At 40.6% G+C, this 21,045-nt stretch overlaps 2 protein-coding genes across 6 annotated transcripts; one reads left to right on the top strand and one right to left on the bottom strand.

The window, feature by feature from the left end:
* The first annotated feature begins 309 nt into the window (after positions 1–309).
* sytl4 (synaptotagmin-like 4) lies at positions 310–11,597 on the top strand. 5 transcript variants are annotated; one of them, XM_073487560.1, is made up of 17 exons: positions 310–451; positions 1,947–2,135; positions 3,411–3,626; positions 4,631–4,740; positions 4,948–5,062; positions 5,149–5,316; positions 5,976–6,090; positions 6,184–6,274; positions 6,540–6,634; positions 7,428–7,523; positions 7,917–8,095; positions 8,455–8,557; positions 9,068–9,229; positions 9,556–9,661; positions 9,757–9,865; positions 9,949–10,157; positions 10,714–11,597. In XM_073487560.1, exons 2-17 carry the CDS (start codon positions 2,017–2,019, stop codon positions 10,860–10,862), a joined length of 2,142 nt encoding a protein of 713 aa, XP_073343661.1. In that variant the 5' UTR covers positions 310–451; positions 1,947–2,016; the 3' UTR covers positions 10,863–11,597. The 5 variants fall into 5 exon arrangements, with proteins under 5 accessions (XP_073343661.1, XP_073343657.1, XP_073343659.1 ...); XM_073487556.1 differs by having other exon boundaries at positions 310–575; XM_073487558.1 differs by lacking the exon at positions 310–451 and adding an exon at positions 666–827.
* On the bottom strand, positions 11,135–20,146 carry srpx2 (sushi-repeat containing protein X-linked 2). The gene is made up of 10 exons (XM_073487561.1): positions 19,961–20,146; positions 16,763–16,840; positions 16,200–16,391; positions 15,491–15,667; positions 14,993–15,116; positions 14,787–14,908; positions 13,959–14,138; positions 13,722–13,855; positions 13,402–13,523; positions 11,135–12,212 (listed from the first exon to the last, which is right to left on the bottom strand). Exons 1-10 carry the CDS (start codon positions 20,004–20,006, stop codon positions 12,032–12,034), a joined length of 1,356 nt encoding a protein of 451 aa, XP_073343662.1. The 5' UTR covers positions 20,007–20,146; the 3' UTR covers positions 11,135–12,031.
* Positions 20,147–21,045: the final 899 nt, after the last annotated feature.

Raw genomic sequence — 21,045 nt, 5'->3', positions numbered from 1 at the left:
ATACGCCCGGACAGTAAATAACAGCATCAGGAAACCACAGAGGACACAGCAGCCCTTTTTTCTTTCTCAACATTTGTTTTGCTTTTCTCACTTTATGATAGTTGTAAAACTAAAAAACTAAAAACTTTCTGATAGTTGTTTCTTAAGTAAAAGCCCTGCACTTCTCACCTTACTCAACATGAACTGTCGCTGAAAAGGGGAACACGGGCTAATTACTGGACTGTTTCCACATCCAGCCCCTGCGGAGGTAAACAACAGCTCAAGGAAATGCACCTGTCATGGAAAATGTGGAGAGGCGCTCCCGTCCTGCCTGTCCGCTGCAAACTTTCCTCACCTTCCGGTTCTCCTCCGACACAGCGCTCACACAAAGTCAACAGTTTTTGGAGACGGGAGGAGGAGGAGGAAGAAGAAGGAGCAGGAGATCAGGAAAGCGAGTGAAGCAGCTTCTCCGGTACATGTCAGTGTAATTAAACGCGTCGCTAGCTTGTGAGCTACTTCGCCGGGAATATCGCGCTTGTTGCCCGTAGCGACGCGAGGCGAGTAGCGGAGGGAAGAGGACGACTTTTGAACGACAGGTGCGGTGTTGGTTTATCTTTTAATTAGCTTTTTCTTTTTGTATCGTTTATCACGCTGATTTCAGACTCGTATTTATTTAGAAAACACTGAATTTTCCGCCTTTTACGGTCGCATTTGGTGTGTTTAAAGCTCGCGTGACGCTGGTGGATGCGTTAGTTTACATTTAATTTACAGTTCGAACGTTGACGCAAGTTGACGCAAGTTGACGTTCGGGTCGCGTCCATCTTTAAATTCTTCACAAGTTCAACAAAGTTTGTCTCAGATTTGTTTTTCTGTGTGTTTGTTTGTCATCGTGGAGTTGAACGCTTGTTGAATTAATTCTGTTGATGTCATAGTTTACAAAGCCTCCGTGTCTAAAACAATGCTGTGCTTTTATTTAATGCGAATTCCAGCTATTATCTCCTGTTTTTTGGGTGTTTGTGAAGCGCATGCGCCATTTCCTTAAAGGTTAACTTTTACCTGTACAGGTTGTTTTGCAGGTATTGTCTAATTCCTGCCAGAGACGGACTGCCTCAGGTATTTAAACAATGAGGAAAAAAAAAAGAAGGGTGACAGGTTGAGAATTACAGCTTTCCCACTGATAAGCTTATAGCTACTTAACAGGGAGCATTTCCCCTCAATGTAATTCTCCTTTGTGGGAATTCAAAGGGAGCTTAAAGTTTGTAGATGGGAACAAGACACATGACAAGCTCGATGTTGTGCTTAAACAAATGGTTAAGCTACCGATCTCCGCCCAGTTCTCTGTATCCTTAGAGGGTGGGAACCCTGCATGATAGCCAAGTTGGTGTTGTTTTTGCCTGTCCCATTTAAAACAACCTTTCACCCGGGCACAGGCTCTCTGTGGGATTTTAAAACCCTCCAGCATCCTGGTTCCTATTAGTCACTTGTCATTTTTGTGGACGGATTCCTGCCCTCTCATGAAATGGAAAACACGAGGGTCAGTTTCTGTTGGCTTTGTGGTGATCTGGATTCCCACGAGAGATCATTTAATGACAGATTAACATGCAAGAAGGCGTCTCCGACTCTTGATCTCAAGACAATCCTTGACAAAGATGGTGTACTGAGGCTTACTTCATGGAGGCCTGCAGGAAGAGAGACACGTCACTCAGCTGTCTTATCGTTCATTTGATTAGGATCACACAACTGTTTATATCTTTATATCATCACAGCGCACCAGACAGTCAAGTTCCTCTTTCTATTCAGGTTGCTTTACATGAGATTGTAGAGGAACTGGCTCATGCTGTTCACCTCTGGAGGCGTTTTTTGATGTTAAATGTGCAGGTTTTGCAGTATTTGTTCAAACGTTTGCTGTAACTCATTAGAGGGTTTATTACCACTTCAGTGAATTTCCTGATGTTCTCTTTTGTCAGATCTTCTCCATGTGACTGCAACTGAGCCGAGCCAGTCGACCTGCACTAAGGGTTTTTGGTTAAAGGCACCATGCCCCAGGCTGCAGACATGATCAACCTGGGTTTCCTGTCTGAGGCTGAGCAGGAGCTGATCCTGGAGGTGCTGCGACGGGACGAGGACCTGAGACAGGCTGAGGAGCACCGTGTGAGGTGAGAAGAGAGCACCTCTTGTGAATTGTACTAAATGGTTATCTTACTTTCTTTAGTTTTCTCCAGATGTAAGATATTGCTTATCCCTTCAATTTATGTTACTTTCTTACCTAACTTACCTTTAATTCACAAATATAAAACATGCTTCTTCTTTTTATTAATTCAATATATGCTTTGACACTTTTTAAACGCTATTTTTCAATGTGAGTATTTGTTCATGTAGGTATTTAATATCCGTTACTGTGTGTCTTGTGAGATATGCACTCGATGTTGCTTGTAGGGCTGGATCAAAAGTTAAAGTATTGAAAGTTGGCATTTAAAAATTGGTCACATTTTGACTCTTGTTTACTCACAATTTGATCATTTTATCTAAATTATAAAAACTTTTTTATAGAATAGAATAGAAAAATACTTAAAGGGGTTATTGATAACATCCAGTCACTAAATGTGGCCTTCCATTTCCCACTCATGTCAAGACACCACTGTTGTTTGCATCATCTGCCCCCTCAAGTGGTTGCCAGAAAAACAAAAAAGTCAAATTTTGGTATCAGTACTGATATCCAGGTATCTTATTAGCACGCTTATAAAATATTTCAACAATACCCAGCCCTGGCTGCATGGTGCCAAAGACAAATTTACACTAGACGCCGTGCAGTGAATCTAATCTCATCTTGATATGAAGGTTTTTGTCTTGCAATGTGTACCACTTTGGCTTGGAAGCCAATTTAGTATTATTATCTACAATTGTGAAGAGGATTTTCTGATGTAATACATCACAATGTCAATTTCATTATTTTATGGGTTTTTTTAAAACATGTACCATATTGTGATATATATTAGATCTGCAACTAATGACTGATTTCAATTTGTCTTAAATCTATTTGCTTATTTTGCCTATGAATTGATTAATTGTTATATGTAATGTCAGAAAATAGTGTAAAATGTCCATTATAGTGTTTCAGAGCCCAAAGTAACACAGCTATTGAGCAACAGCCCAGAATCCAAAGATTCAAAATCCAATACTTAATTTATTATGAAAGGAGACTTTGAAAAGCAGCACTAATCACATTTGGGACCAGAACGAAGCAGTGAATGAGTGAATTTTTGACATTTTGGATTAAAATGCAATTAATTAATTCATCAAATAATTGCTTCAGTTATAAAACATATCAAAGTAGAAAAGGTTAAAATATTAAAAAGAAACTGATGAACATTATAACACTGAAGTAGCTTTTCAAAGTGTAATCTCTCAGTTTTAATTTCGTTTTGTCTCAGGAAGTTAAAGACGGATTTGCTGGAAGTGAAGAGGAAAGGGGCCAAACGTGGCAGCGGGAGATACAGTCAGCGCAGTTGTGGCAGATGCCTGGAGCCTCTGAGTCGACTGACTCTTTTCACCAGCCAGTGTAAGATGTGCAATCACTACGTGTGCCGCAAGTGCAAAACAATCCTCCCCAATGGATCCTGGCTGTGCAGTGTGTGTGCCAAAGAGACGTAAGAGACCATTTTCTTTATACTTTCCTTTGATCTAGTAATTACGTTTAATCAAAAATTGGGTCTCTATCAAAACAATCCTGTGTCTTCAGTTTATATTTTGGGATTTCCAACAAATCCCATGAAAAATTCCCAAATATGTACTTACATTTTAAATGGAGTATTTAGTTAATTTATTAGGGACCATTCAGTGGTAGATTAATACACATTTGGTGCTGGGACAAATATTTTTGGCACCAGGATGGTGTGTTAGTAGAATCAATCTATTGTTGGTTTTGGTCCTTTCATGGGATTTGTTGACAATAACAATAATCCTTTTAAGATAAATAGCCATTTTAAAAAAGGTTTTATGTGCATTTGAAAGAAGATACAGAGCAGAAAATCTTGAACACTGAAGTCACTAATAAATAGTATTTTGTGCTTATATTTCTAATCATGACGTTACCATTTTATTAGAGCATTTTATAGACGGATATATCAGTTGGCTAATATTATCAACTGATATTGGCCTATTGCAAATATATTGGTATTGGTGTATATCCTGTCCATGTGCGCTGACATTTACTGCTTCAGCGCAATGATGTCATTTTACACAATAACGTTTTTCATTAAACTTTTACAAATCTTTGTCACAAGTGTTTGATAACAACAAAAAAAATGTGTGTATATTGCCCGATATATTAATATCAGAATATTTTTACTGCCTAATATCAGTATCAGCATCAGGTTCTACATTTTAGATGCATAAAATTCAACTTGTAATAAGTTGTATTAACTGTAGTAAGTTGACATCAACAGTCCAACATATATCTGTCAATACATTTAGCATTCCTCACAGTTGCCAGCGGTAGCTGACTGTAAAAGGTAATAGATGTATCTCTGGAAACTCAGACCGTTGTGTTGTGTTGTAATACTCACAATTGACCTTTTTCAAATTGTCATTTTAACTGATTAATGAGTGTAAATGAGATGTTTTAAGTATTTTTATTTTTTTTGGATTCCAGGGATCTAAAGAAAATGACTGGTGACTGGTTCTTCGATCAAAGGGTCAACCGTTTCTCCACAATGTCTGGACACGACCTAGTGAGAGTTTCCCTGAAAAAGAAGCCTCTGCGTGAGTACAGGAAGAGGAAGTGGGTATGAACTGTTCAACCAGGAATGTAAACAGCCATCAGCCCAGGCTTAAAGAAATAACCACAATCACAGGAATGTTGTCCCAGTTCGGCAGTAGAAAGAGAGCAATTTTAAGAGCTGCAGTAACACAATAGAGTTTTCTTTGACTGGTGTGGAAGTGTGATTTAACTTTTGTTCTGTGTTATAGTGAATAGGCGTGAGACAACAGGAGAAATTCTGTTGAGAAGTACTGAAATACACCCAGATCCTCCGATTCCTGTACCTCGGGCCAGGCAGAAAAATCTGCCAAGCAATAAAAATGGGTGCGTCGCCATTCTCCAGTTTTAGAAATGGATGGATTTAATAAACACAGATTATCTCAACCTTTTGTCATTTTTTTCTTTCGCAGTCCTTCAAGTGAGAATTCAGGATCGATTGCTTCAAGAGAATCATTTGAATCAAAGGAGGACGTTTGGTCAAAGCCAACACGCAGCGACACAGAATCTGCAGAAAACGCCAGCATAACTAGCGCTAAAACTGGGACTGAGTCCGGCCGTGCGACCCCCGAGCAACCAAGGTAAACTCACCTGTAGTTATTCTAAAAGGTGGAAACACAACAGGATAACATCAAAGCAACTTACAAAGCAGGAAGTGTTGTGTTTGGCCCTCCTCCCCCACAGCTGGGTGGGGTACTGGACCGGTCTTGTCCTGCTACTAATTGAAGCTGCTGTTAGCTAGTTTGCTCAGTTAGCTGTGCAGTGGTTGTATTAGCTGACTCTCCCCACAGCCCGACGCCAACACTCCTCCAAAAGTGTTTTTGATAAAACTTGCTTTGTGATTGCACTGTTAAAATAGAGAATAATGATAATACATCAGTGCCGCCGATTTCATTATAGGAGCAAAAAATCCCAAATCATGAAAAGGGCAGCACTCTTGTGAAGTTATGTACTCATGCATGGACATTTTCAGGCTTGGCTGACACTTACACAACGGTGGAAGATCATCGACCTGAAACATCCATGCATAAATAAATAATGTCTTTAAAGTGCTGCCCTGCTCATGGTCTCTGCTATTAAAGTAAAACGCACAGACTGTTTCTAGTTTCGGGCTAATGGGACTGAGGGTTCACACATTCAGACGGCGGGTCACACACAACTTTTGAAAGAATATTATTGGTATATATTTGAATGTAAAACATTGTCGCTGTAATTGATAATGTTTTGTGTCACCACACAGGAAAGGGAATCACTCAGCTCTGTCCAGCCAAGCAGGATCCAGCGTTTCCAGTATGACCATCCCAGTCAAAGCAGATATTGAAAGCGTTGACGGCGGCAAACCAGACGCTAATAATGTACGATGCTTTGATGAGACACGGTCATGTTTCTGTCACAAGCTATTTTACCTCCTCTTCTCTGACTGTGACTCTTTGTTTCTGCCTCTCTAGACTGCAGAAGTAAAACCGGTCAATCCGAGCCCAGATTTAGATGTTGAAAGACTCTTCAAGAAGAGCATCAAACGAGACCCCAGGCCTACTGGTTAGTATGTGTGTGTGTGTATGTATATATATATATATATATATATATATATATATATATATACACACATACATATATATATATATATATATATATATATATATATATATATATATATATATATATATATATATATATATATATATATATATACACACATACATATATATATAACCATGTGCAGTGATGTTGTTTTTCTTCCAGAATCAAATGAAAACACTGTTTGTATCATAGCTTAATTGCTGGTCTGTAATTTTTATAACAGAGTATGTATCAACACTGGATCTGCGTGATGGACCTGACACATCAGAGGGCTCAATGGGCAACAGGAGCAAATCTGTTCCAGGCTTGGACGTACAGGTAAGAAGTTTGCTGAAAGAAATCTGATAACCGTTTATGTCATATTGTCGTGATTCTGTTCTGTTTAGTAAATCAACTGAAATGCGTGGAAGTGTTGGGAAGATGCATTTCCTTTGAGATAAGGAGCTGATACTAAAACTTGAATTTTATAGTTTCAGATAGGAAAAGAAATGATTGGTTGCTCCATGTAATACAGCAAAGCTAAAAATTGTGTCTAGTGCTCTTGGAAAAACAAAAAAGAGTAGTTCATAAACCGGAGGCACTCCAGATGTAAGAAAATGTGTCTGTATAACCTTCATTTTAGTGGCTAAATAATGAAAAGGATAATCATTTAAAAGGCAACATGTTTCAACAACTAGGACTTCATCAGGCCTCTCCTATATAGTAGCAACAGCCAATCAGAGGCAATGACACAACCCAGATAATAACATACCAGGTGAAACAAATGGAAAATAATGAAACAATAAAATAATAAAGTGAGTTGACATACATTTTTCATAAATGAATAAATCAAAAAATCTGAGGGTAGGAGCGCTTCCTGGACTCAAATTAAGTTTGTTAGGTGCTGTTTGGATACAAAAGGTACAAGAAAACTCCAACACGCTCTCTTATTAAAGCACTGACTATAATGGTATCGGCTAGTTATGGGTACAGACGTTCAAGGCCATGACTGTTGTTGTTGAAGGGTAGATTTTACCAATCACATTATCAATTAATTACACAAAGAGATCCATCTCTGGCAAACCAGACAGTATTTCTACAATCAACATTCTCAATATTTATTTTGATGCAGCAGGAAGACGGAGAGGAGGACGAAGATATCGACAGCTTGGTTTGCCTTCATAAAAGGACAATGGCTTCGAGCTCCTCCAGCCTGCGAGGCTCAAAGGTAAAGTATTGACGAGTCTCGTAGCTCGCATCAGTCCTCTAAAGGCTCTTTGAAGAGCAGCTCATTATTGTCTCTCAGAACGGAACTGATGCTGGATAATCTCAACGAGCATCTATAACCTCAGGATATCCTCCAGCGAGTTAGGAAGTGTGAGGCTAATGTGTGAAGTCTGACAAAATGTTTCTATAGTTACCAGAACCTCAGGGGAGAGAGCACAGTGACTTTTCATGCTGTCACTATGGATAAAGAAACAAAGATCCTGATCTCTTCCAATTTATTTTGTCCCTGAAGCACTTTATTTTAGAGAACATCTGTCCAGATATTATCTAAATGTCAATATTTGCTATTATTGAAACAAATAGTAAATGATCAGGCGTGTGTATGTTTCTCCAGAGCACACTGGGCAGCCTGATGAGCATCTACAGTGAAGCAGGAGACTTTGACAGCGTGGAGGTGAGCGGAGACGTCGTCTTCTCTATGACCTACGACGAACACACCCAGAGCCTCCAGGTCTTCATCAAGGAGTGCCACGGGCTGGCCTGCGGCGACACTTCACGGCAGCTTTCCAACCCGTAAATATCAAAAACTAGCAGAGCTGTAATGAAGCTCCACTAGAAAAAAAAAAACATCATTTGAAACCCAGTTAGTGCAAACGTGGGTTCAAATCGTGGCCCTGAAATAGACACGTTTTTGTCCTGCACACACACAGCCCTCAGCGCTGTTAACACAGCTTTGATCGGTGCAGATAAGAGGTTGCTGTGTTTACAAAGTCTTCGTAATCACATCCCAGAGGTGATTACTTGAGCTTCACAGGAAGCTGAATGTCAACACATATTTTTGAAAGCATTTAGTCAGGAAATACAGCCAAAGACCAGTAGCCTCGCCTGGGAGTAACATCTTTTGACATAATCTTTCTGTTCTTATGTTTCAGTTACGTCAAATGTTATCTACTCCCTGACAAATCCCGCCAGAGCAAAAGGAAGACCAGCATCAAGAGGAACACACTCAACCCCGTCTACAGCGAAGCACTGAAGGTGACGGTTTATAACTGGCAGCTTTTCTCGCCGAACCACAACTGTCGACCTTATCCTGTTGACTTAATGACACTCCCTGATTAGTGACCTTGTGCCATGCCTGCTGTAAATAATGGCCGCACCTACGGAGACCTTAAGATTGATATTGACACTGCAGATTAGAATAGCTGTTGTCAAATATTGATTTTGCTCCCAGCCTCCAGTGTAACTTAAGTACAGTGACACACCAAAACGCTGCAAAGGAAATTAGCCGGTAGAATCAATTAATGACAAATGAATGCTCTGTGGGTTTGTATTTGCTCTTTAAAGGTTAAGAAGAAGGTAATTATTTAGAAGGTTTCAGACGCAAGTTCCAATAAAATCTGAATCCATCTTCTGCTTTGATGATTTTTGAAAACCTCTCTCAGGAGCCAGAGCATTAACATTAATATAAGACTTCTCCATCGCCGTGTCGGCATTGAGACAGGCCTTTGATCCCGTCCTCTCCTCCTCCTCATCTTCCACTAACAGTACTCCATCAGCCGCTCTCAGCTGTTCACCCGCTCCATGTTGATATCAGTATGGCACCACGGTCGCCTCAGCCGCAACGCCTTCCTGGGAGAGGTGGAGATCCCCCTGGACTCCCGAGACCTCGACTCCACACACATGGACACGGTGGCTCTCATGCCAAAGGTAGACAAAAATTTGATTTATTTCTCTTCTGTCTGAATGTCTGGATTTTAAGGGACGTATCAGATGCAAATGCAGGTGAAAGGTTAATCTAGAATTATCCTGCCACTGCACAACCCTTTTTTTGAAGTCTAATAACCAAAATCATATGAACCTTTTTAACATATAGTAGAATATGTGTGTATATGTTTATTTTCACACTCAAATATCAACATCCAGTATATGTCAGGTTTTAGTGTAGAGGCCTGAATGTCAGTGGGGATGAAGTGTTTGCTGTGTTGTTGTTTGGGTTTGTTGTGTTTCCTGACTGATGTACTCTTCTTCAACAGGCAGCCTCTGCTGTGCCAGCTTCAGCTTTCGCTCAGTACAAAGGAGAGTTGGTGATCTCCTTGAAGTATGTCACACCTAAAAAACCAACAACTGAGAAAACCAAAGGCAAGACTCTCACTCTCCCTCTGCTTTCCAGCTCTGGCTGTGTTTGTTATACTTTGGCTTAATTTTCTAAATGTGTCTTGTCTTCTCCTTGTCAGGGAAAAAGGCAGTGAGTGGGGAGGGAGGAGAACTGCACGTCCTAATTAAAGAGGCAAAGAATTTAATGGCAATGAAATCAGGAGGAACATCAGACAGCTTTGTAAAAGGGTCAGTGATAATCTGTCGACTCACTCCGTTTTCATACGACTGTTTGTCTTTTGTAAACTAACTCTGCGTTTGTGCCTCTGCAGGTACTTGTTCCCAACTAAGGCAAAGACCACAAAAAGGAAGACTCCGGTGGTGAAGAAGAACCTGAATCCCCACTACGACCACACGTTTGTGTACAAGGAGCTGGCTCTGGAGCAGCTGACGGGGATGTGTCTGGAGCTGACCGTGTGGGACAGAGAGGCCATGGTGAGCAATGAGTTCCTGGGAGGAGTCCGTCTCAGCTCTGGAACAGGTAAAATAAGTCAATAAACCCTGATATTTTCTCTTTTTCCATCTGGGTTTCACTTCCTAGATGTGAGATGTAGTTTTGCGTGAGATGCTTTGCGTGTTATTGACACAACTGCTATTTTGTGAGACCTTGTTAGGCCTAATGCCCTGCTGGTTTATTAAGGTTTCCTGGGAGGTTACTGGGGAAACCATGATGAGTGATACTTCCTGTGCTCATCAGAACTAGCATAAGTAACATAATCACAATAACTGACACACTGGTGGCACTTTCAAGGCTTTATAAGTGTTAGCTAAGAGGGCTAAGATATAGTAATAGTGTTAATAGTATCCACTCGATAAAGTTGCTATAAGTATTACTATATCTAGACATTCCTAGTTTAAACGGTTTAATTGTCAAAGCATAATTGCCTTTGTGTGACAGACGTGTTCAGTTTGGGATAATTGCTCAATAATCTACAAGGCTTCCATAGTCTTTACCTGCTCTGTGTAACAGAAATTGGCAATTGATAGTAAAAGACTGCACTAATTTCCCATTCACTGTGTCACCCTCACCCCTGCAGGGATGGTAAAAACAGGGAAAGAGGAAGTGGAAATGGACTCTGTCGGAGAGGAAGTCAGTCTGTGGCAGAAGATGATGCAGTACCCTGACTCGTGGGCAGAGGGCACTCTTCCACTGCGGTCCACCATGGAGAAACCTAAGGGCAAATGAGGACAGCCACACAGGCCTGAAACTGAACTGGGGAGAAGCTGTGGAGGCCTGAGACAAATGTCAGATTATGGATTAATTTTACTTTGGAAGCTTATCAGACCGCAAGCTGGTCTACTGCAGTGAACTTACACAAAGATGATTGGCTGAGCAGACGCACAGTTCATCGACCTGCCGAACACTTAACATCTGCTCACACCTGCCTCCCTACATGAGGTTCATCTTTAGCACAGCCCCACCTGACTGCAGACTGATGTAGAAAATGTGCCAAAGCATCACAACACTAAACTCTGGATTTATTTTAAGAGCATTGACACAGTTGTTTTTATGTTTTTAAAATGAGGCGGTATATATTACTGCAGCTCAAAATCATGCACAGCGCTTAGCACAGAAACATTGTCATAATCTGTCACCCTTTTCCTTATAATTGTGTACAGAATGACACTGAGATGTGGGCAAACAATTCATTATAAACTGATATTATACAAGATGTCTGGTGTTGGATTCAACAAATTGTGCTTAGTTAAATCTATAGCAATGCATTTTACAATAATACGTAATGTCATGTAAAAATATATTTATACAAGTTGCATAAAAAGTCTTATTTCAAATTATTAAATGGTCTATTTTCAGATATAAATGTAAATAAACACTTTCATTAGAGTATGATCAGAGGCATGTTCACCTCAAGGTTGCCTTGAATTTTCTGTTCACTCAATAAAAATTTACTAAACCAAAGATGTGCGTTATTGTCTCAACTCTGTGTTACATTCAAATACCAGCGGGATTAGAAAATTATCTCCGTTTTAGTTTCCATTAAATATTAGATTTACTAACAGGCTTTTTGACAAAAATACTAATCCACAACATGCATCCAACTAAATGTTAAGTATCTATGGTATAAAAATATCTATGGTATAAAATGTATGTATCTCGTTCCCAATCCCAATTTCTGGCCTCGATGCCTTTTCAGGTGATGATCTGATATAAAAACAGTGCCCGCACTTCAGTGTTGTAAATCACATTTGAACATGATGAGAACTGCCGAGTTCTCCTTTTTTTTCCCCCCCTATTGTCCCTCTGGACCTGCTTTCTGGTTGTTTGTCCTTCCTCATCTTGTGTAAGTAATACTGATGAGTTTATCACTGTGGCAACCGGAGCGGTTTATTAAATTAGTCACAGAAGTCTCTGTGGAGCTCCAGCCTCTCTCGCTCCTCTTCGTCCAGCAGGAAGCTATCGATGTAGGAGAACAACTCTTCCGACGCCATCGGGGTAATGAAGCGCTCTCGATCCATTCCGAGCTTGTCGAGCAGCACCATGCTGAAGTAGGACCTGGAGATTCTGAACACTTGTCTGCAGAGAGACACAAATCAGCAGTTAGTTTATTAAAGGAACTTCACCAACTAGTACTTTCATATCGTTACAGCGGCTATTATCAATATTTTCAATTAGACTTTATTCATCGATATTTGAATATTCATCAGCGCAGCTTTAATCAAAGTCATTCCTTTGTTCACATTGATGTCACAGTTATATACTATATGTCCTCTTTCAGGATCCGATGTTCCCAGGGTCAGGGTTAGGCTTTTGACCCGAGCACAAAGGAAGGGTTCGTGTGTCTTAACAGAAATTGAACCGGTGACTATAGGACCCTGGAACTTAGGACCTTTGTTACATACGACCTTGGGAACATAAAACCCTGAGAACATAGACTTTGGGAACACAGGACCCTGGGAACATACAGCCCTAGGAAGATAGGGAAGATAAATACACCTTAAATCTTAAGTGAGCTGGCTTTCCAGGAATTACATTGTACACTTGTTTACATTTGTTGATGTCTTTTTGAAAATAATCCCTGTCTGTCCCTGTTCAGATGGATACACTTCCCTCATCCACTTCTACCTCATCTGACTGACTACATTTCCCAGAATGCTTTGTACTACACTCAAAGAATGTGTCTGCATAGACTGCCCTCGCTCAGCTGTGGGCTTTGTGTGTCAGTGGGGAGAAGAAGGAAGAGATTTTCCAGTCTGGAAAAAGTGAGCAGTGCCCCCTTACTCAAATTCCACAGTCAGTGGAAAAATCTATATCTTTGCCTCTTCTAAGATGAAACACTCCCTATATGTGTGTGTGTGTGTGTGTGTGTGTGTGTGTCTACGTCTGGTGCAACATTGATTTTTTAAGAACCTCTTACTAATTGATTCTCATCCAGATCCAAAGCCAGATGTTTACTATTGATGTTCTGTCAGTCCTGTCAAAATCCCATTACCACTACCCTCAAGTTATGTTGCTATTTTTAAAAGTGTTAATCTTTTGAGTGCATTTTTTCCTTTAAAAGTCAAACTAACAGTGGCTCTTTTTTCATTAGGGGGGCTCCTGACATTTAAACAGAGTGAGGACAAACAACTACTTACTGTTAATGAGACAGGGAGTTATATAAAGCCATTTCAGGATGGAATTTTTCAACAAAATGAACTTATTTTTCCCCAGAATGAACCATAAAACTGCTGAATAACTGAGTGATGAAGTATCTCACTATTACCTCAAACCCTCGATGACTTCAGAGTTGAGCAGACTTTCTTTAATGCGACCCGTCTCACGAGGCGGGGAGCCCAGGAGCTCGATCAGGGTTACATGTCGCAGGTCTAATCCACAGTCTGCTTTCTGGTTTGAACAGGGAAGACAAATGTTGAGGTTCATGTTGTTCATTAAAGGTACAGTTCACCTAAAAATGAAAATTCAGCCATTATGTACTCATCCCCATGGGCAGGAAGGTGAGTAGATAATGACTGAATTTTCATTTTGGGATGAATATATCCTCTGCCATGTGAAGTTAACAGCAGCAAAAAAAAGTGTCCTCACTTGTATCATGATGTTCTGCAGTTGGTAGTCTGCGTCAGATATGTTGGGCGCAGACATGATCAGCAGCCTCCTCTTTTCATAGAACTGATCCAGGAGAGCGGAGACTGTCTTCACGTCTGATTTAATCTCCATCGCTACAAACACACAAGGTCACAATCCAATCATTTACACCCCCATGCAGTACATATACCATTTTGCATGTGCAGCACGTCCTGAGCCACATTCTTGCAGACTTACGAACACACTCAGCAGGCAGCCCTTCCCAGTTGCGGTTGAACGTGCAGACACGACTAGATACGCCTCTCAGTTCATACCCTCCATCACAGTGGTATTCACACGTTGCACCGTAGTTATTCCCATCAGAGGAGCAGGTGAGGTAGCCGTACAGAGGTGAAGGTAGAGTTGGACATCTTCTCACTGGAGGCAGAACACAGAAAGAAGAAATCCAATTTTTAAGTTTTAATGCTGCCTTGAGTTAATGTTTAATCTCTAGAAGGAACAGTTCACCCCCCCAAAAAAAGAAAATTCAGTTATTATCTATTCACCTGGTGGAAAGTCAGGGAAAGTTTTTAAGTCCACAAAACATTTCTAGAGCCTCACAGCAAAACAGCTTTTCAGCATTCTCCTAAACAACTGAAGTAGATGGGGACTTAGAAAAACAACTGAAAAAACATAAATTGTCCAGTGTAATCCAAGTCTCTGGAAGCCCTGAGTTCCCAAATTGATTTGAAAAGATGTTATTTACACCCTTTTATAAGATGAAATCTTCACTGTAGCTGCTAAGCTAAAAGCTGTCTGAAGTGGATGCACGAGCTCGACTTCGCATTGAAGATGTAAGAAAACATCTTTGCAAATGAGCTATTCGAAGCCATTTTACATTCTTCTTTTGGTTGTTTTTAAACCATGCATGCTTGCTGTGAAGCTCCGGAAATGTATTGTGGACGACCAAACTTCACCCGACTTTCCATCATCACCGGGTACGTTATAACTGAGTTTTAACTTTTGGGTGAACTGTTCCTTTAAACTCATTTAACGAGTCGGGATAATGAAGGGTTGGCAGCTTACCCTCAACACGTACAATAAACTTGCAGGCAGCTCTGTTCCTGGCCTGATCGTACACTTTGTATCGGATGATGTTGGCTCCCTCGTTGAAGTCGGTTCCTGGCTCCTGGCCGACTAATATCACACTGCAGACAGACGGTCAAGGCCGAGCGTTAAATTCAATTTTTTAAGTTAACAGGAAAAGGAAGCAAAGGAAAGAAGTGACATACTCGAGCGATTTATCAGCAGTGTCTTTCACTGCGGGAGGGTCCCAGGTGACCACAGCAGTGAGTTTTCCAGGCTCGGCGACTTTGAGTCTGGACAGAGGGCATTTGATCTTCGGAGGATCGGTATCTAAAATAAACAGTTGGAAAATTACAACAAGGAGATTGGAGATTTTGCAGGAAGGAAATTCATTGTTTTTGGACAGTCTGTCACTATGCAGAATATGAACACTGAAAGACATCAGGTCTGGATTCAGTTCGACGACCAGAGCAGCAGGAAATATGCTTCTTTTAGTGTGACTGTGAAAGCAGACACAAAGGGATCTCAGCTTATGAAAGAATAATGAAAAATGGGGCTGCAACACAGATGGCCTGAATTTAGGTCCATTTCACGGCAGCAAGTTAAACCTCGAGTTGACAGTTCGACAAATCATGCTCACAATACTTCTGAGTTTAAACATCTGATTAGCTTTACAGAGAAGCAGATAAGACTTTGATTGATACCTTCACAGACCGGCTGTGCTCCGCTCCATGACCCCCCGTGCTGACAGGTGCGTGAGTGCTCCCCATCGATGCGATAGCCGGGGTTGCAGGTGAAGTCACATCTGGAGTCCACAACAAAGCCTTGAGTGCAGGTGTATCTGCCGTGTGGAATGAGGTTCAGCACATGGCAACGCATCCCTGAAGGACACACAACATCAATATTTATCTCAAAGGATAAGGCTGCTGATGAGCTATATTTTGTTTTTACTGAAGATTTAAATCTTTAAAAGCGGGTCATGAATTATACATATATATTTATTTTTTTTAATTTAAAACAGCTGGGCACTACAGGTTTTCACAAATGTTACTCAAACACCAGTAAATCGTGCATTTCATTGGGGACTACTTTCATCAGCGGATGAATACACATTTTGTGTGCTTTTGAGATTTAAAAGCTGCAGGACTTTATGTGGCATTGAGTCAAAATAAATTGCAGTGCCCATGTTCATGGTCATCAAGTAACATGTCAGCAAGTGCAACCATCTGGCTCATTGGTGTGATTTTAATAGATATTAAAGAGCAGAAGAAGAAGGAACATCAGGCTTGGCTACACAGAAGTTTACTTGTTATTAGGATTAATTCATTGGTGGTTTCAGTCTTTTAATGGGATTTGTTGAATATCACCAGATTGATCCTCATGTGTGAATTTAAAAGCTGAACTTCTACATACTGCGGCAGAAAGCAGTCCCGGACCAGCGTCGGTTGGCGAGGCATTGGATCGAGCTCCTCCCCACCAGTCGGTATCCTCGATCACAGCTCATCTCACAGCGGGTGCCCAGCGTGCTCCTGTAGGCGCCGCCTCGAGGCGAGTGACAGGTCGCCTCCCCATTAGTCAGACCCGGAGAGTGACACCAGTGCGGGTCTGCTGGACAACATTAATAAATATCCCATCCTGTGGTATATGTCATTTAATATTACAACATCTGTATATATCTTAATGATTGGAGAACACTGTTTTGCTGCGAAGCTCCAGAAATGTTTTGTGGACTATGTAACTTCACCTGACTTTCCATCAGCATGAGGGTGAGTCTTAACTTTTGGGTGAACTTACCCTTTAAATCATTAAAGATAAAAACTCATAGATGCATCATTGCAAAGCTTCTTGGATACCAGAGCCACCACTGCATAAATGGTAACAGCAACATATCTAAAAGTAGACAACAGTGCTGTATAATGTCTGATTGTGTACTGTCATACTGACCACCCCCACTGAGTGTGTTTTTCCGTACGCACTTTTGTAGTCGAGTTGAGGAGTGTGGGCTTCTTCTGCATAGTCATTGTAAGTGTCGTATACTGTGGTCCCTGAGCCAGCTGAAACAACAGAAAAACAGTCAGACATGTGGAAACAGCAGGATGTCAGCTGCCAAACATAGTCCTCTGGTCGTTATGATTCATAAAACTTTCATATCAGCAGTGTTACAGTAAATGTAGGACACACAGAGGCAGCCTGGCATGGAAATGCTCCTTCTCACAATCTGTTTTCCTTAACTTCCTTTAACAGACAGCTCAACAACATTCCAGTCCAGAGACACCTGGAGTTGTGATCAGTGATGCTGATGGAAACTCCTCTCAACCCTGAGAGCAGAACATGGAAATCTTGCAAATAGAATAAAGATTGTGTCCTTTTCTTGACATTAACGAAGATGTGAGAACAGAGAAAGCGTGCCGTCTTAGCACTGTGAGACATTTAAATAGCTTCACCACAAATTAGGACAAACAGCCGGTTCTCATTACTCACTTGGAGTTTGTCCCACTTACTCATCTCTTTTCATGTACTAATCAGGAGGGTTTGTTTGCTCTACTGTGGCCTTTAGTCTGACTTATTTGTCTATGAATAATCTTGCTGCACAACGAATCCTTTCACTGTTATCCTTCTTTCTCAGCAGTTGTGGCAAATTATCCTTTTTTGAAAACCCTGAATATGACTCCTTGTTCAGGACCGAGTGCCAAACTTTCCAGTGTGTCGGCCTCCACCCCCATCTCGAGTCCTGTTCCTGCTTCCTCTCTGTTTTCTGGCACAGTTGCCAAGTTGACTTTAACACAGTTTCTAATAATACTGATGCACCGCATTCAAACGTCTCTACTCTGGAAGCTGCTTCAGATTGTTGCAGCGATGTGTGGATTAAACCTGTTGTCAGCGTTTTTCTCATAATGAGCCAGATGTTCCACTCAGTAACACCTCCCCAGACTTATATTTCCCCTCCCGTCCCCCTAACAGAGAATTAGTCACAGAGGAAATAAACGAGCTAAGATCATCAGTCTGATGGTCTCTCACTGCAGGGCTCAAATACAGACAGACATTACTAGTGGTGACATGCAGAAACATGCACACGGCAATTATAAATATGTGATTTCAACCCTGATTCCAAAGAGTTGAGACAGTGTTTAAAACGTGAATAAAAACAGAATGCAATCATTTTCAGGTCCTTTTTGACCTATTTTTCAACTGAATACAGTACAAAGACAAGATATTTAATGTTCAAACTGATAAACTTTATTGTTTTTTGTCAATATACACTCACTGTGAAGTGAGATGAACGACAGCGTCCTAACATTTCTGGAAACAGGGTTATACATTCAGCTATAACTACTGCAGTGCTGAAAGGTAACCAAGTTACAGATTAAACTAGTAGTTTCCTACAGATTTGGCCTGTGACCTCGTAGGAAAAAAGTAGGGCTGAAAAAAATGATTATTTTTCTTGTCAATTAATCGTTTTCTCTGTAAAATGTCAGAAAATAGTCCCTTTATAATTTCACAAAGCCTCATTTGTCTTTTTTTGTCCTGTCAAAAGTCCAAACCCCAAAGATATTCAGTTTACTATAATATGTGACAAAGAGAAGTATCAAATACATGGAGACAAATGCAAATGTTTGCCGTTTTTGCAGTAACAAATGACTAAAATCATCTAAGATCATCTGATTGTCAAAATAATTGCAGACTAATTTTCTCTCAACCGTCTGATTGCAGCTTTGTCATGAGCTGCTTGTTTCAGATGTTTCTGAGCTGTTGCACCAACGAGACAGTTCCCTTTCTTCTAACATTGTTTCATTTAAAGGAGATCCTAATATGCTTTTTTATTGTTTTTACTCTGTTTCAGTGTGTGATATAGGTTCCTGCGCATGTAAAAGGTCTTGAAAGTTAAAAAGCCCAAAGTCAAGTTCCTCTTTCCCACAGAAAACACTGCTCCTGAAACGCTTCGTCAGTAGTCCGGCCTTTAATTCTGTGACTTCTTGACATCACACTGCGTCACCATGTCACACATTTGCATAATTGATAATATGTCTCCTGATCAAGGCTCAAAGTGGTAACATTTCACAAAAACAGCAAAAAATCAGGAAAATCCAAAATAAGTAACCAAATTCTGTGTCGCAGAACATCTTTTTTTCTTCTTTCCATCTCATGTTACGACTCCTCACATTTATCTTGTGAGCCTTTGAAGGGGCCTGACCCCCAGGCTGGAAACCACTGGGCCAAACTACCGAACTCCATAAAAAATGTTCGTACATTTAGCAGATAATACTTTCACTTTTACTACTTATGAATCCAGGACTTAGTAGTATGTTTACATTATTGCACTGGTACTTTTAGCTTCAGTAAACAACCTGCATACTTCTTCTTCTGCCTCTCGACTACTGTGGCTGTAAAATACCAAGACACTGACACACACACACACACACACACACACACACACACTGTGCAGCAGGCACCACTCACACTTCTGACTTCACCACAGAGACGTGCACTGTGTAGCAGTGATGAGTCACACCAGAGGAAGGTGTGCAGCCTGTTAGAGTTACCACGTTAAAGGCCTCATGTATCTCTAATGACAGAGGTGACATAATGAGCAGCATCCTTTTAATCACTCCACACTATCATCTGAGCTCCAGGATGCCTCTGGGTGGATCTCGGGTCTCGTGATTATCTTGCAAGTAGGATTAAATGAAGGCTTTGGCACACTTGGTCCCAGAGGGGGTCTCCTCAGTAATTAACTGGCAGTGATTGGAGCCCAGCTGTAATTAAACTGACTGGTCAGCAGGCGGAGGAGCACCTGAAGAGGAAAGCAACTGAAGCTTAATTCATCATAATTTTGACTGGGGTCTGGTTCTTTGTTGTGGAGGAGCTGCATCTTCAGCTCTTCATCCCTGCAGGGAGGAGCTGACTCCATCTGTATTCATCGCCTCAAAAATTCAGCACATCTGCATCTAATACAGATGTTTTAAATACAGAGAGGGAAGTCTTTCACAACTGCAGGGAGGGGATGTTCTAGTGATTTCTCTTTAGCAATCATGATATTTAATATATTTTACAGCTTTTTGGTGAAAACTACAATTTCCTGACAAAAATTAAATAGGCCTAATATTGAGAATACATGGAATATTTGACTAAAGACATGTTGTTTCCTACCTTTACTGTTTATGTCATGGACTCACCTGAGAAGTATAAAATGAGCACAGCAACAAAGCAGCTGAGAGGCATGTCAGAAACTCAGAGACGACACTCCTGGACGGGAAAAAAAAGACGTTTTATGCGCAGGTTGCTTCAGATCTCAGAGTCCAACAACGAAAAAACAAAGTTATAATCCAGATAAAGTTCACATCTGGTTTGACAAACTATTAAAAAAACTTTCTAATCCCCGCTGAGGACAAGAGGCGCTCCCGTCATGTCAGAGTCTCCGCAGTTTTTAGTGAAGTCAGGATCCTTTTAGGGCTTCATCAGAGTTAAAATCCACTTGGTGGCGCTGTCGGACAGCTTGTGTTTCCTCCCACCGCTGCATTAAACATGATGATTGAGCCATTTTACATCCGCCCTCTCCAACAGCTCATAAACCCAGAAAGTGAAGCTTGTACAGGCTGCAAATGGAAACATATAAAACCCATTGAGAAGAATTGTTCTCTCTAAAATGAGATCTGTGGTGACTTGTAATGACTTACCTACAGCGATTATACATATTTAAGATCCCTTTCCCTTATTATTCTTATAATCCTGTAGTGATTGATGATGCCCTCATGATGTTATTACCAAGCAATAGCTTAATAATGATAATAATAATGTATAATAGGCTTTATTTATAGAGAACTTGTCAAAAACATGCTTAAAAAGTGCTTCAAGAACAGAAAATACCGTGCAGTTATGATAGACCTCACAGTTTGTTGTAATATTTCTACTCAGTGTCCACTCACATGATGAAAGATAAAACCTTTTGTTTTGAATATTGTCATCAAATGTAGGTTAATTTACTGATAATGTGTCCCACAGTAAGCACAAAAGATGTACAACCAGATCATAACTTCAGGAGAAATTGGATATTTCTTTTCTTTTCTTTTCTTTAAAAAAAAAAAAAAAGGGAATAAAATAAATCTTTATGTTGATCTTATGAGCTCCATGCTTTGATTTAGGCTGCCTGGCTGATGTAATTCAGTCCACAGCCCACAAAGTGTCACATCACCAAGAGCACATTATCTATACAGTCAGACAGCAGCAGACCGGAAGTACGGCTACTGCCCTCAAAATAAAA

This window comes from Pagrus major, chromosome 18, assembly GCF_040436345.1.
Source record: "Pagrus major chromosome 18, Pma_NU_1.0".
Classification (NCBI taxonomy): Eukaryota; Metazoa; Chordata; class Actinopteri; order Spariformes; family Sparidae; genus Pagrus; species Pagrus major.
Note: the sequence above shows the minus strand (reverse complement) of the source record. Positions and strands in the feature narration are given on the sequence as shown.